Source organism: Aulonocara sp. 'chitande type north' Nkhata Bay, linkage group LG15, assembly GCF_057382095.1.
Source record: "Aulonocara sp. 'chitande type north' Nkhata Bay isolate Kocher_YH1m ecotype deep benthic linkage group LG15, A_spYH_male_GT1.1, whole genome shotgun sequence".
NCBI lineage: Eukaryota > Metazoa > Chordata > Actinopteri > Cichliformes > Cichlidae > Aulonocara > Aulonocara sp. 'chitande type north' Nkhata Bay.
The window spans coordinates 13,251,611-13,268,515 of NC_141358.1; the positions used below are offsets into that span (position 1 = coordinate 13,251,611).

Here is a 16,905-nt window from a genome sequence, read left to right on the forward strand (position 1 = left end):
TTGGTATAACAGTTTTCAAAGTTGACACACTGGCTGCAGTTCAGCGGCCGACCTGCAATTATGTGACTTTACACCGACCCTATAATCAGTTAAAAAGTACCATAATCGAGCTCATATACACTGAAGCAATGAACAAACTGTCCTGCATGTGACTTACTTATGTCCGACAACTCCACACAGCCACAGACACGCTCTCACACTCATTACACGCACACTGGACAACGCCCCGCGTCTCATCCGAGCACGACCATGGGAATTCACTGCGCACATTTTAAGAATAAAGTCCGGTGGGAAGCGTTATATTTGAGCTCTCTAAGACAATACCCCGAAAACGCACAATGGAGACATTAGGGGAAAGTGTTAACTTAATGATTTTCTCCCATTGAACCTCGTCTGACTGCCTGGATCTCGACAAGCTGCCAACTCCACTTCATAATGGGACTCGACAGCTGCTTTATCCCACAGGTCTATAGGCCCCAGGATTAGGGAGTGACACTGCACCATGAGAATAATGCGTACCAACTCGTTTCACCAACTCAAATGAAGTGTATGTAAATCGACCCCGGTGTAGATGAAAAAATGTGATTTTTTTGTGAAGATTTTGTATTCAAATCTCTTAAAAAGAAGATATTTGTATGCATATGAGGCAGTCCTTTTTTTTATTCTGGAGGGAAAAGCCGTCTATGTAATTACACTGACGTTTTGCCACCTGCTCATTGATTCACCAGTGACCCGTCAAAAAGGGTAGCATGGGAATAACTACTCAGCAGCAAAAACAATGACTTCAGGAGAGAGTTATAGGACTGGAATTGGCTGTTTATTAAGAATCAAAACACCCTGTAGCCCTTTAAATGTACGCAAAAGACATTTAATTGCTGTAACATGCAATAAAAAGTCATTTTAAAGTTGGATTTAAACATTTTATTGTTAAACAAAATTTGGTATTTTGGTACCCAACTTGTCCTTAGTAATTGGAGAAATTTACGCTCAACATGTTCCATACTGGTCCTAGTTATTATTATTATTATTATTATTATTATTATTATTATTAGTAGTAGTAGTAGTAGTAGTAGTAGTAGTAGTAGTAGTAGTAGTATCACTGTTGTTCTTTTATTTTCTTGTTTTCTAATTTTTTTTAAAAATAAATCATTCTTTTTTATTTTGTTTTAACAAACCTTTAAAACCAAAGCTAACCAAATCACATTTTCATTGACACAGCCCCCAAATTAAAATTTAGAGTTTAATTAAACCGCGGATGACCGAAAGTGTAAACATTTTCAACAAGAAAAAATGTCCCCCCAAATATTAAACGATGGTCGCTGGGAGTCAATTAAATAAAAATGACAGACAATTTTGTTGTGAAAGGGGGAAATGTATTTAACTTCCCGCTGTGGGGGTCCACTGCGTCTCCATTGTGAGCAGTAATTGCTTGAAGATATATGGCATATTCTATTAACGTAATCACCATCAAGGCGAAAACCTGCTAAAAGAGTTGGAAATGAAGTTTTAGGGAGAGAAAGAGCTGTTTCCTCTGACCACTCGGTAGCGTGGCTGTGAACTTGAGTCACAGCAATGCTGTGAGTCGTTTTATTCTCATTTGAAAACACACGTTTACATCGGCCGAGCACAGATTTTAAAAGCGGCGGCCTGGTGTGAAAAAAATGTGGTAGCTCTAAAAGAAGCATCAAATGTGAATTCAACAGAAATGTCCATTCTTTGGAGAGAGAGAACAATAGCCTACTTTAGGCCTATATTATGATCTGAGTCCGCCTTCATTTGAATTCATAATGAGGCCTAGCAGAGGGATAATTGCAAGGGTTAAGAAAAAAAGGATCAGAAAATAATTTGATAGGAAAGTGTAAATCTGCTTGAAATTTATTACTATTTTAAAAAAAAGTCAGTAACATGATTTAAAGCGCTTCAGGAAACTCAAATGAGGGATTCAGAAATGCGCAAACACATTTCAGACATAAGAGAAAAAAATCTCGTGCGCAAACGGGATTTCTCTTCATGTAAGATTGAATGATACCCTGCATATTGCGCTGTTACTCTTTTTAAAGGCTGAAAATTAAATTGCAGGCAACAAGTGTCATCAAAGGGAAGCATGTGTGGCTTTTGAAGAGCAGTGGTCGGCAAATGAATGTGGCTTATTATTTTCGCTTCCTTCTTATTTTGTTTCTCGAAATCTGTGAGCAACATTACAAAATAAATTTTACACATGATTTCCTTTCATTCAGGAGCTTTGTTATCCGGGGATGTTCATGTATTGCATTCTGAGACGGCCGACAGCCAGTCCCCATACTCACAACTTTGTGATCATGAGGTAGAGTCGTGAGAAACATCTTTAAAGACACCATGGACTCACTCACTCATTTGTTATACCCGTCGCTACTGTAGACCTCCCATTATCTATGCCGTGTTCTTCAGAGGAATCGGAGATGATGATGAACAAAACTTACTTGATTTGACATTCAGAATATCCAAACAGCCACTTGTTGAACCGGTGGGTTTGCTCATCATGGATCCTCGATATTTTAAAGAATCTGGATAAAAAGTGTCCTTTTTCTTCTCTTCTTGTGGACAGAAACAATGAAGTTTGTGACACTTAATCACTTGTGGTTTCTCGGTTTCTTTGCCAGCAGCGACGAGAAACACAAGTCAAAGTCCCGAAGCCAAGTTGATAGAAAGTCAGCCTCCGATCGATCGAGAGCCACAAATTAAAACATTAATTATACATTTTATCAGGGATCTTTGCCCTCGACGCCGAAGATTCCGGAGAACCAGGACTGGATCCCCGGGCAGCAGCCGGTAAACGGCAGCAGCAGCTCTCCAGCTAGTGGCGCAGTAGCCGGTGCGTAAAGTTCGAGTTGGAAAAACGGTGGCTGGAGCGCATCCGATACTGCCAACGCGGTGGCGAAGGGAAAAAAGGGGCAAATTTCCGATTTTCTTACGGTTGAAAACTTGTTAAAACCAGGACACGATGTGACTTTATGGTGGGAGCCTCCCGAATAAGCCTTGGTAATATTTATGAGAAGTGTCAGGGGGAGGCTGGAGGGTGGAGATCTCCACTTCCTTCATCCACTTGGCTTTCTACTCCAAACTCCATCCTGACGTCACTGGCGTGCGAGGGAGTGTGTGTGCGCTTGAATGTGTGTGCAAGTGCTGTGAAGTGCCTTGCTAACGGAGCCAGATCCACTGCAGACAAAACACACATGTTGCATGTTTTCCTGGACTGCATTTGCGATTTTTACTGTGTAGAACTCTTATTTATAATAATAATAATAATAATAATAATAATAATAATAATAATAATATGACCGAAAATATTCAAAATGTGTTTAAAATATATAATCGCATATCCTAAAGAATAAAAAGATAAAATAAAATGAAATAAAAAAGTAAAAATGATCCAAACTGTTGGGACCGTGGAGATGGCTTTAAGAGGCTGATTACTGTAAATATTTTCGGGTATGCTAAGGTATGCTGACCACTAATAAGAGTGTATTACCATATGCAGGGAGGTGGGGGGTGAGGGTGGGCTGAGACCTTCAACAGTCAGCGCTCCTCATTTCCTACACTAGCACAAAGACATTTGTGTCTGGTTCCTCGTACAGTCCTCCAGATTAAATGCTTGGGCTCCACCACATACGTAGCAGCGGTCAAGACAACTGTCATAAAGCTGAACTTTGATTTTTAAAACACTTTATTGCGTATTTGATTCTTTAATAAATATAAAAAAGGCTAAAGAGACGACAAATTTAAAAGATTCATACAGTTAAAAGTTGTAAAATATCCATCTCTCCCCCGTTTTCTCGGGGGCGTTGGTGTAGTTTTGCTCCACAGTCTGCATTATCTTTCCTTTGTTAGTGGCTTATTGGAGCTCGTTAGGTGGGCAGATACACCATGCAGACACACTTTGGGACCTTGTAATATAACTTATTAAAAAAAACAAGGCTTCTAGAAATTAATGTATTTTTTTTTAAAGAACCTTTTATTAAATGTAAAAGGTAAGCATTCATTTTTAATTTAACAACCATCTTTAAATACAAACTTGGGAAAAATGTGAAATATAAAAAGTCATACATATGGAATATATAAACACACTTAAATATATTTGCTTTTCATTCTGTTTACTTTGATTTTCTTTGACGATTCATGCAAACCTACCGCTGAACTTCATGAGCCCTTCACATTTAAGATTTTACTATTATCTTTTAAAATGTTAGATCGATTTGCACTCTTGCACTTTAGCTTTTTTAGTTACAGCAAAAGAAATGGGCAATATTAATAATAATAATAATAATAATAATAACTTTTGAGATCTATCTATCTATCTATCTATCTATCTATCTATCTATCTATCTATCTATCTATCTATCTATCTATCTATCTATCTATCTATCTATCTATCTATCTGCCTCTGTAGCTGCCATTCTCTGTAGTGGGTGATCCGGTTTTGGACATGAAGGTGCAGACCACGGCCGGCTGTCCGGGGCCCACTCATTGACACACTGACCTTGACAGCTTGTTGCGCTTTCGCCGGGTAACTCCAGAAATCCATATTCTGTTTTAATTGTGTTCATTCCCACGGTACACTGAAGGCCATATGGACTCACAAAGTGTCGATTTAAGCGGACAGGGGCGAGGCGGAGAGGCGTAGTTAATTGCAATTAGCTTTTGTCGTGTCTTTCAATCTGCCCTTTAGCTGAACGGCTCCGGCTGGAGCCTAACAAGCCTGAGGAGAAATCATTCTAATATTCCTTTGATTTTCCTGAGGGGGCTCATAGAAAGGCCCTCTGTAGGACGTTTATAGACGCAAATTGTGTGTTTTAACTATTCTCTGAATAGGCCACTTATACTGTAGAAATTTTTTAATTTTAAGTTCCCCCCCAGACTTATTTTTGGCTTATTTTTGCATTTCCTAAATTATTAACTTTTCAAAAGAAATAAGATCCAATAACTTTCCTTAACGAAGACATAATCAGTAATCGATAACAGTTTTCATTTGTTTCTAAATGCACGTGAAGTGGTGTATGTGTGTGAGTGTGTGTCTGTGTGTGCGCATGTGTGTGGGTGGCTGCTGGGTTGGGTGAATGGTGAATGTGTGACATAATCTCCTTAACTCGTCCTAATCCTCGTCATTCACTGATAGCCTTTACACAAATATAACCAACATCATGGTTGCCCGGGCTGCCTTCTTTCACTTTTTTTGTATGAGTGACTCTCTTCTCCTCCAGCAGTCAATGAAATGTGGCCAACAAAGGGGGCAGTGGATTGTGTATCTGTTTTTTGGGGAGGGGGATCTCGGCATCAGTATGCGGATACTTGACATACTATAGTATAGACTTTAACAACGAGAAAAGAGTGAGAGTCCAACAGAAGTCAGCGCAGAACAATGCAGGGAGACCGCGGTGTGTGCTCAATGTCTGAATGAGTTTCGAACAATGAGAAAAAACACCTGCGAAAACATCACATATCAGACAGAAAGCGGATTTTATATTCTTGGATTGTGCACCTGTTGATTTTTAAAAAAAATTATTAGAACATCCAATGTTTTGCTCTTTGGGGAATCTTCAAATAGATCCCATCCATTAGAGTTTATCCATCTTTTATGTACTGCTATCACTGTGGAGGCCCCCCGAACCGACCAGGCGTAAACCAATTGGCTTTGGAGAGAAGTCACTAAGCTCCAGAAAGCAAATAATAGGGAGAATTCAAGTCGACCAAAGGCCCCAGCAGCCGTGCATCTCTGAAAACTGGCCAGGGAGATCATCTTCAGTCATCTCATAGCCTACAGACACTGATCGTGTTTAGCCGAGGAGGTTGGTTGTCTGGACCGTGAAGAATCACTTCATCTGCTATGGTAATGACAGTGATTTTCTGAAAACATTCCACTGGTTGAACGCAAAAAGGTTTGTTTGGCACATTTCCGAAAACGGCAGTTGAAAGATCTTCCCCAGGTACTGTTAATATCCAATAACCTAAAATATGATTTAACGTCCCAAAGAAGTGGAAGATAATCAGTCTGATTTCAGCACCACGGACAGTTCTTCAATAAGAGTCACTGAATAGATGCAGATTACCTGTCCGAGCGATTCTTCAACATTTTAAGGGGCCCGCAGGTTTCCACTTGCACATCGGACCACATTTGGCTTCCCAAATTGTTTTGATGGCAAGTCTTAAATCGAAATTACTCAAGACTCACGAATGGTGAATCACATTGGACATATTGAAGCAACTGCAGGTGAGTTATAATGAGAAAACAAACTCAGTTCCCTCAGTTGCAACATCAACTCTCTATCTAAAGGATGTTAACGCTATGAGTAAGCAGCTGATCAGGTACAGTGTGTACAGCAACATGCTTCTCTTGGAAGGTTTGGAGTCAGCAGTTCTTTCAAAGTGGTTATTAAAGTGGGCGTTTAATGCTTCAGGAGCACAGTGTTGTTGTCGTGCTTGCTCATCTAGGAGCACGCTGTCTGTGAGTACAGTAAAACTATAGCCCTCCTCCTTAAACTCCACAGGCCTATCCCCGCATTCCTCCACTGCCACCGCGCCACCTCGTTAGCTGCAGTGTAAAAGAGATGCTGGCATACCTGTGCGTGTGCACAGACAAACCCATGCGCGCTTACACGCATTCACATACACACGCCAAAGCCCCCCCCCCCCCCCCCCCCCCCCCCCAAACCACCACCACCACCACCAAAAACACAGACCCAAGACCCAAACCCAGAAACCCACAAGTCGGTGCGGTGCAGTTGGACGCTCTGACAAATCTATTTGGGGCAAATTGTCAGTGAGAAACTTCCGCTCGAACTGCCGTGGACAAAACTGGCTGTTGGGGAGAGCAAATCCCGCTGCATGAGGGTGGGGGACAATTGGGGGCGAATGTGTTGATGTGCGGCCGGTGGCTGGGGAGGTACAATGGACGGATTAGTCAGTCCCCTGGCTGACTGATTTGAGATGGCTCCTCTCAGCCTCTCGCCGTGGGGAGTCCCATTGTCCCGCTTCTGATTCCCACTTCTCACAAACTCCAAACAAAAGTCAATCTCTTTCTCAAGGGGGGGAAAAATATCGACCCGTGTTTCAGCTGGGGAAAGTGACTCAAAAACTTATTTGCAAGAGATGACTGACTCTGTAACTCCCCTTCCACTCTTTATGTCTTTTTCCCTTCTCTTGGAGTCCTCTTCATGTGCAGTCTTTATTGACCGGCGGTGGTTAGCGAGACGTTGAATGATCCCAGTTTTTCAGACTCGAGTGGGGCTGGGGGCACCTGTTGGAAGCTTAGAGGCGGCTTTGCGGCCGAGGTCATTAATATTAAAATATACAGAGATGCCATCACGGGCTGGTCTGAAATCGGTCTGATGTCGCCCCTGGGTTCCCTCTCTGGATGGACCTCTGCTTTCAGTCACTCGTGAAGAGCTTTCTTTTCTTTTTCTGTCTTCTCTTTTTCTTTTTTCCCTCCCTGAAAAGACTCGTTAACAAATTATGACAGCTGAGTAGAGGGGCTTAGTCTGTTCAGACTGCAAAGACAAACATGTGAGAGCCGAGGAGCCCGCGATGTGATCAGTGTATCTACAGTTCATTTATTATTCTGCCTGTGGTGTGTGAAAGTGTTCGGATTTCCAGAGCTGAAAGGACACGTTTCAGTCATGCAGAGGTGACTGGACTTGATTAGATCGGTGGGTGAGTTGTACAGGCCTGTCTCTTTGTCTGTCTTTAAGTTCGTTTTGAACAATAAACTTCACCTAGTTAATGAGTTTATCTTTCATTTATTTGTGTCTAATGCTCATTTAAAACAATCAAATCTTTGATTGTCTTTTTGTAGCTACAAAAAACAAGCAAAATGAGTATGAAAAAATGACACTTTCGACCACATTTACCCTCATTTTCAAAGTCATCAGTTTAACTTTAAGTTGTTTATTTGATTTCTACATATTCAGTTTTCATTATTTTAACATCAGTGGGACATCAAAGGTTTGATCTACTGCCATCAGAACTACTGATCAAACCACAACAGGTTTTGTGAACCTGTCCAAAATACCTTGATGATCACAGGTCGTAAAAACAAGACATAATATCGTACTCATTCATTAACTCAATAACAGAGTGCATAGTAATTTATCAAAAATAACACAGTTTATAATTCATCTAAGAAAGCGTTCTAGACTAGTTGTGATGTCACAAAATCATGTTTATCTACAGTATCTAAACCTCTATTTTTCAGTGAATGAATTTGAAAACAGAAATCCTCAACATACAATCGAGGAAACAATCAATCTAACAAACATGCCAATTAGCAACACACATTTTCGAGTTGAGAGGGACTTTAACAGTTTGCTGCATCAGTGGCACTTTGCAAAAAATGATTTATATATATATATCTATCTATATCTATATACACACACACTTTCTCCCACTCTTAGTCCCTCACGGTGTCTAAATGACTTTGTTTAAGAGGCAGCAGCAGTGAAAGTACTGGTCGCGGTCGTCGCACAGATTAAGCAGAGACTAGTCTTCGTCTACTCCTTCCACAGCTGCCATTCACCTGGAGTCACTCTGATAGTCATTCTGCTGTTTGTCCAGCTCTGTTCAGCAGTCAGTCTTGCTTCGCAGCCCTGCTTCTCCTGATGTTATCCTGCAGACTCCACAGGTCAGGTTCAGTGATCACGGTCTGAGGTCACAGCTTCCACCCGTCAGTAACCCTCAGGGCAGCACAGGAGCTGTCATCATGAGCCTCACACTCACCTCATGGGTCTTAATACACATCCAGACACCCAGACGCTAGGAGGACTGATGACCCATTGATAGAATCGGGGCATGTGACTTTGTCTATGGTCAGACCAGGGTACAGTGCATGCATATGGGATGCAGCTCCTTGGAGAACTTCTTAAGTAAATTATATTAAGTAAAGTAAATTATATAAATTTTTGTACATCACAGAATTTTCAGTCCAAAATTTCATATTTATTATAAGCATGAAGGAGTATTTCATCACCCTCAAGCATAAAGTTTAGCTCATGTGTGCTAACAGGCGTATAACGTCACCTGTGACTGCAGTGGAAGCTGTCTTCAGTGTGTGGCTGCTCAAATTAAACTTGGCCAAAGTCCCAAATAATGCAGTCAGTATATGTTTAAGTAATCTCAATGAGCTAAAGCTCAGCCTTCAGACTGCTCTAAACGCGGTTTCAGATATTTTCTTTCTGCTCTTGACTCTCTATGATGTCAGTTAGGAGGGATCTCCTTAATATGGTAATCTCAGGGATGCAGCTCTTTTTATTTGGTCCACTTTGAATACTGAAAGTCAGAACATTACGAGCACCAATATAGCTCCCCCGTTTGAGCAGGTGGTCCAGATGTCATAAGCCTGGGTTTGAATCTGAGGCTGTTTAACATGTGTCTTCTCAGGGTCTATACTCCCATTCTCACCAATAATGACAGAACTGCAGTTATAAATGAATGAACTAGATCTTTAAGTATGTATGGAGACATAATCTGCCTAAAGGAGGATTTAAATGATTAGAGGTATTTTTCACTGTGTACATTCATTAGTGCTTCTGCAACCCTTAGTATTAGTAGGGTTCTGTCCATGACAATAAAAGTTGATGATCTCATAAAGTTAACACAGCTTCACTTCACAGTTTTGGGGCTCTTTCCCCCATTTTTAATTTTTTTTTTAACCATGCAGTTAATACGAAATGTAAAATATTATAAATGTTTGACAAGATAGGATACTGTCATCTGTTTGCTTCAGCCTATATACGGAACGATCTTTCTAAAATGTTAAACAATCACAATACTGGGTGATAATTTGTTATATGATGACGATTTAGTTGTTTTGTCTCCAGAATGCCAGAATGCTGCCAAATTGCAGCCGCTGCTCAGGCTCTGCTCAAGTTATATTTTACAGTATCGAATTCAAGCCTAGAAAGAATGCAATAATGACCATTTCAGCTTTAAAGGACCAGAAGCAAAATTTCCCCTTATTTTGTAACGTTTAAATGCAGCAACTAAAGTTAAGTACTTGGGTCATGCCATCAAGAATGAACTCTGTCATGATGATGTGTAGTGCCAGTGTTGTAAACTGTATGCAAAGCAATTAGCCCTTAAATTCTACGTGAACAGGTTATGTTAAAAACACTCTTTTTAGAGCATGTTGTACCTCATACGCATATTTGTGGTGCACTTACGGTGTATTGAAAATGAAAATACTTCAGGTGGAATGCATTCATGCATTCAGCTCCTAACATGGACAAGGCTATTTATTAATTTTGCAATTACAGATGATTACATTTGTGTGTGTGTGTTGTTCTTGCATTCTCTTTCTTTACTTTTCTGTTCTTTTATATTCAAATGGACTGCATGGAGCCTTCATAACTGGAGGTTCTTTCAGTGTATGTTATGATTACAGTGTCATAACCAACATCCTCTTTGAGTTGAGCAAGCTTTACTACCTAGGCTAACCACTTGGATATCTGCAAAATCCATCATCACAAAGCTTGAAAGCTGTTCCTCATGAAAACATGTCATACTGGAGTTACAAGTTTTGTGTATTTAAGGCGTGAAAATCGTGATGCAAACTAGCTAACCTACACAGTTGATGACATAAAGGAAGAAACATTTTCAATATGTAGATGTTGTTTTACCTATTCTATTTGAGTAAGCAAGTATTTATTCACAAAGTGCTTTTTCACAAACATAAAGTCACTTAGTCGTTGTACAACAAAATAAATACAAACTAGGAAGAAACACAATAAAATATAGAAAATTAAAAACAGTTAATAGCATGTAAACAGAATAAAACCACAGATATTTAAGCAATAATAACAAAAGCGTCTCAAAAGAGGGCCTGACTAAACAGACAAGTTTTCAACTGCTTTTTGAAGGAGTCCATAGAAGTGGTAAATTGAAGACTAGACCCCCTTACAGTCCTCAATCTGCAAGCAGGAGTGCGTCTAACAAGAAGTTGAGATAAATGTGCAGCTGGTCGAATTAGTGCTCAACATGTAAGCAGGAGAATTTTAAAAAGAATTTAAAATCAACTGGGAGTCAATGAGAAGAAATCTCAGCACTCTGGAAAAACTCAATTTCCTCCTCACCTGCTTTGTATATTTGAGTATTAAAAACGTACCAATTTTTTCTATACAAACTCTCCCCTGTTTATCAGTGAAGTTTTGAACTGTAGCAAAAAACCCCAAAACAAAACATCCTACGTCTTAAAAAGAGGCTGGGTAACTTTTTCTAACAGTCACTCTCGCAGCTCTGTGGCTTTGTGATGTTTTATTACAATAGTTGTAATGATCTTCCATAAGCCACTGGTCAGCTGCACACCAGATAAGTGAGTGAGAGCACTTAGTGATTGCTTAAGAGTGAAACACAGTTGCTATTTATGTAATACTGGCAAAGTCTCACTTGAAAACAACGTATTAGGTGAAATATGTTGAAAGGTGCATTAAGAGTTGGCAGTAAGTACATTATATTATTGTTCATTACGATATATGTATACTTTTTAAAAATTATACCATAACATCACTATGACTGGGCTCATAGCTACACCTGTATTTTCACACTGATATCTACTCATAATAAACAGAAAGTTTATTATGAATAAACAATCATCAGTGAAGTGTTGGGTGTGTTAGTAAGAGATTGTAAATTATTAGAAGTGCTTTCATATGTCTTTCTTTTTGGACTTTTTTTTTTTTTTTTTTTGCAGAATAAACGGTAGAAGTGATGAAAGCAGCTGTGGATCATGGGGGTCCTTTAGAAACACCCAAACAATGATGAGGGCAAAGAGGCACTTATTTTTTTCTCATATTCACTACATTTTCTCAATCACCCACCCCGCCACCCAGCAGCTCAGTGCTTTCCCATCCTCAAATTCCCTCAAAGTTTCAGATGCTCACAATTCCACAATGCCCAGATGCTGTCCTTTGGCCCTTTACCCCCCCTCAACCCAGAGCTATCATTCATAACCTTTCTGTGGAGCTGAGAGTGAAAGAGGTGGGATAAGGGGGAAAAAAGAGGGGGAGCGGAGAGCAACATGGCAGCTTATTTAGAAGACTTCCTTTATTGGAACATGTGCAAGCAGTTCACTCACAAAGGACTTAAATAGGATATTTTCTGTTCCCTATAGTTGCTTTCCCCTTTTAAGTGCCGAGGCAAAAAAAGTAAGTTTACAACTCCCTCCTCAATGGGGGCTCTTCACTCTCAGGTTGCGGGGACCTGAGTGACCTAGGAAAGTTAATTAGGAGGCGAACAAAGAGCGGGCTGGAGCAGAATGCCTCGCCTCTCCTCCAGCCAAAGATGTCATCCATTAATTAGGAAAATCTTTAAGGTGGCCTTATTGAATTTACAGAAAGCCCTGTGGTTGGCGGGCAACAGTTTTTTGATCAAGCCCTGACTCAAACAATGCCTTTCTGGAGGTTAAAAAAGAAGAAGAAGGGAGGAGATTGGTGGTAGAAGAAGAGAGGAAGAAAAAGAAACGTATGGGTTTGCGGCGCAGTACAGTTTAATGGTGGGGAAGGGGGGGCGGCTGCTGATTGTGACAGCTCAGATTCACATGGGTATGGGGGACATAGTTTGGGAATGATGTCATGCAAAGGCAACCTGGGGGCTTGGGAAGTAAGAAGGAGGGGGTGCTGAGCTTGAGCCACAGGGGCCACTCAAAGTTAACATCTCTGCCTGCATCTGGGCCAAATCCTTTTCTTCTGGCCCAGGAGAGGCTTTCCTGCACGCCAGGCCCTCCACCACTCCTCCCACCGACTCGTTCACAAATCAGGACTTTTCTTTAAAGCTAACCCTTTGCTAACTGACTAGCTAACTGCCTATTCAACCTGAGCTCACTCTGAATAATATAGCTGGATAACATGGGACTACAGAGTAGCACCTGTACTTTTACAAAAAAGTAGTTTTAAGTATACACCTTTGTTACTCTGTCTCCATAATTTTCTGTATTTGAGCCAGGGATGAAATTTAAAGCATCTGAGGCAGGCATCAAATTGTAAATACTTGGAATGTGACTTTTAAAAATATTTCGCAGCAGGACCATGCCTAAGGTTTAGAAATCATATTTATGGAGTGGTACCTGTGCCTTTGAAGAGACTAGTTCCTTTAGTTACAGTACAATCAAAACCAGAAGATTTGAAATATGTATATGAAATCAAAAAATATTGAATTTCTATACTTAAAATTAAACTAACACATGGCGAAAGCTACTTACTTAGGCTAACGTCTCTGGTATTACTGATCCACTCCTCATGAGTCACTTATTAACCAAATCCCCCAAACACAACCCATTCAGATAGAATGTCACAGTCTTTTCAAAATAAAAATCATCTAGAGTATGATGCATTGATTTGTATCAATATTTACCGTCTTGGTGTGAAAAATATATATATAATACATATACTGTATATACACTCTCACATTCACGTGAATGAATAGTGGAATTGTAAAGCGCTCTGAGGGTCTTGAAAAGTGCTATATAAATGCAATCCATTATATCTATCTATCTCTACATATATATAGATAGATAGATATTTTTTTTTTCTTTTACAAATGTTATGTGTATATATATATATATATATATATATATATATATATATATATATATATATATATATAGAGAGAGAGAGAGAGAGAGAGAGAGAGAGATGTAAAGTCTGTCAATAAATTAATTTATTTATTTATTTTTTTCTGTACAAATGAATTGTTGACATTAGGTGTCTAATGGACTTGTTTTACACTTTTTTGACCACCAGTGGTAGCATAAAGCAACACTTCTTATTCTGCATATTGAAGAGAAGAGGGTTGAAATAATCAACATTTGTTAGCAGCGACTTCCCATAAAGTGTAGAAAACAAACAATAAATGAGCAGGAAAAAGTCCACCAAGCGCTATATAAATACAGGCCATTTTACCTTAGGAGTTTGATATGTAAGCATGTGCATTTGATGTACTTACAATGGAAATCCTAGTTTATTTATTTGATGTCTTTTCCTTTTAAATCAAAGTAAAGAGACTATCATGCATACATATAATCAGAATCTGAATAAATCAATTGGTTAAATGTGTGCCCATCTAAAAATATATATTTCAGGTTATAAGTAAAGAGATACTACTCACTTCCTTGACTGAAGACACTGTAATGAGTAACTCATCAATTCTCAGTGTTTGAAATAATTTCACCAAATGGGGGAGAGATAATCTTGGATTAGGTTCAAGGGGGTAACAAGCTCACCCACTGGCTTTCCCCTCTTAAGTGACTTAAAACCAGTAATAGATTTGGATCAAGGCATGTTAACATAAGCCAAACTGAACAGAGAACTTTTGTTTTTGTTTATTGACAATTTATTTTTCTTTAGCAAGAAAGATAATCCAATTGGTAATTCATCCCCAGAACGAGCTAAAAGGTAAGAAAATAAGCCACTACAAATGACAGTCACGCCGATGCTCATGCTATATACTGGCATGCTGTCGTGTCCATGTGTCTCTTGGGACCCCCTCACCCCACCCCCTCCTGGGCGACTAATTTGAGGGGAGGGACGGTGTGTTTTGTTGCTTGTCAGAAACAATCACCCATGGCCCATTACATTAACAGCACTTTACGCTTTCATTGCTGTAACACATTGAGCGCTGAGAGGGGGGAAAGGCGGCCGTGAGGAGAAATCATACATCATGAACAACAGGGAGATAAAAAGTTGGCAAACATTTGCGGATGCAGTTCAAAGGATCTAGATTTCACTGTTTAGATGCCAACGTTGGAACTGGAGTAATCAGTTTAAAGTGAAGATCCTTTGTTTTGTTTTTTTGCCTCTAAAATGTACGATTAAAGTGAATAACAACTTTATTTAGTGCTCCCTGTGCCGCCCCCACCTCTCTCTTGTCCTCGCTCCCGGCCCACCCGTCCTCTCTCTGTTCTCTTTGGGCACTGGAGGTTGTCAGTCGGGGTTTATGTCCAGTTCACTGGAGCTGAAAGAAGTCAGTTTCGCATCTTGTTATGGAACAAGTCGTCCTGCCTCTCAGGAGTGATGAGAAGAGGGTCTGGGTGAGCAGGGTGAGCAGGGAGCGGGACCATCCCCTGGAGGCGACCAGCAGTGAGGAAGTCAATGCAGCTTTTGTGCCTCTGCTGTCGGCTGCGTGTTTGGTAATTATCCGCCTCTATGTGAAGACAGACTGGACTTTCCAGAAGAGATCTCAACCAGCCAGTCCACGGAAGAGTGCACAACACACCATCAACAAAGATGAACTTCTCACAGTGCCGCCAAGGTGCCAGATTGGGAGAGAATCAGCAAATATCAGCAAATACATGAAGCTCTCTCTTGTGTGACATGACGAGCAAAGCTCCGCTGTCTTGTTTGTCATTGTAGCATGTTTAGATCGTGACACTGGTAAAGCTGAGATAATGAAATGCCACCACTATTTGCCTTCTTTTTAACTTAACTGCACATCAAATGTGTTTTGCACAGAAACATCCACATTACTATTGTCTGTTGATAAAATCATTACTGATAAGCTATATCAGTCAAAATGTTATTGTTGTGGTTGGTAAATATTGAGTGACCTTTACTGTGTATGAAGTTGATAATGAGAATTTCTCATTTTAGGAATCAGGGGACTCCTTTTAAAGGGTCGGTATAGCATTTTGGGCCAATTCGACTAAAACCATTTCATTTTGTGAAATTGGTTTACCTCCAATGTTTAAACTAAACAATATAAGAAGAGAGGAGAAATTTGTCATCGATGGTGAAACTTAGAACTTACAGATAACTGGAAGATGTCATCCCGGTCTAACTAAACAATATGGGTTTTATGAAAAAAGTTTGGAAAACGATGGTTTAACTGTAATGCATAAAAATTCCTAAAACTAGCACAAAGATATAAAGTAAAACAATTGCTAAAATACAAGTAGCTCAAGCATAGACTTAAATATAATTCCTAATATAAAAGAATTTGTTACTCATGTCCATCCTTTAAAAAAAAGCATTGCAATTTATGCATATAACCTTATACAATATGTATATACTTTACACAGTCGCTTTTAGCTATTATTCTATTCTCACGTGTACTTTTGATACACACTGGATATACGAAGAAATTTATTACGTTATCCAGTCATAGGTTTTTCAACGTGTGTAGCTTGTGTGTGAGTCACTTACTGTAACAGAGCAGAGTTTTCTAAAAACCTCACAACTAACAGTTGACACCTTGCAATTACAAAACTTTCAAACCTCTACATTTAGCTCAAAATAAAGTTTGAAGATGGGTTGGGTTCATCAGAGCAGAGCTAAAAAATGAAGCCAATTGAAACCAATGAGGAAGTGACAAAAACTTTAGTTCTAGTGGCCACTTGAGGCTGTCTCCAAAAGCATGTTAATCTCTTCTAACTCCTATTCTTGAGTGCCAAACTTTACTGCATTAAAAAAGTACATTTATAGCCTGGAATGAAAAAAAAAAAAGATATTGGCCTCTGTGGATAGATTAGTATAGGCAATGTGAAAAGTGTGTGCTTCATTTCTACTGACTGAAATTCTATTTGTTTTTAGAAACAGACTGCAGCATGTGAGGTTGGGCAGTGGCGATCGTGGCTCAAGAGTTGGGAGTTCGCCTTGTAATCGGAAGGTTGCCGGTTCGAGCCCCGGCTTGGACAGTCTCGGTCGTTGTGTCCTTGGGCAAGACACTTCACCCGTTGCCTACTGGTGGTGGTCAGAGGGCCCGGTGGCGCCAGTGTCCGGCAGCCTCGCCTCTGTCAGTGCGCCCCAGGGTGCTACAATGTAGCTTGCCATCACCAGTGTATGAATGTGTGTGTGCGAATGGGTGGATGACTGGTTGTGTAAAGCGCTTTGGGGTCCTTAGGGACTAGAAAAGCGCTATACAAATTAGAGATGGCATGATACCACTTTTTTA

The 16,905-nt window shown here is 39.9% G+C and overlaps 1 protein-coding gene across 1 annotated transcript in view; it reads right to left on the reverse strand.

Annotated features, from left to right (window-relative positions):
- nr2e1 (nuclear receptor subfamily 2, group E, member 1) overlaps nt 1-3,036 on the reverse strand; it is a 9,528-nt gene extending 6,492 nt beyond the window's left edge. The window contains exon 1 of the mRNA XM_086264284.1: nt 2,460-3,036. Coding sequence (XP_086120410.1) covers nt 2,460-2,520 — 61 coding nt within the window. The 5' untranslated portion in view covers nt 2,521-3,036. The remainder of the gene's footprint in view (nt 1-2,459) is intronic.
- Between the last annotated feature and the right edge of the window lie 13,869 nt (nt 3,037-16,905).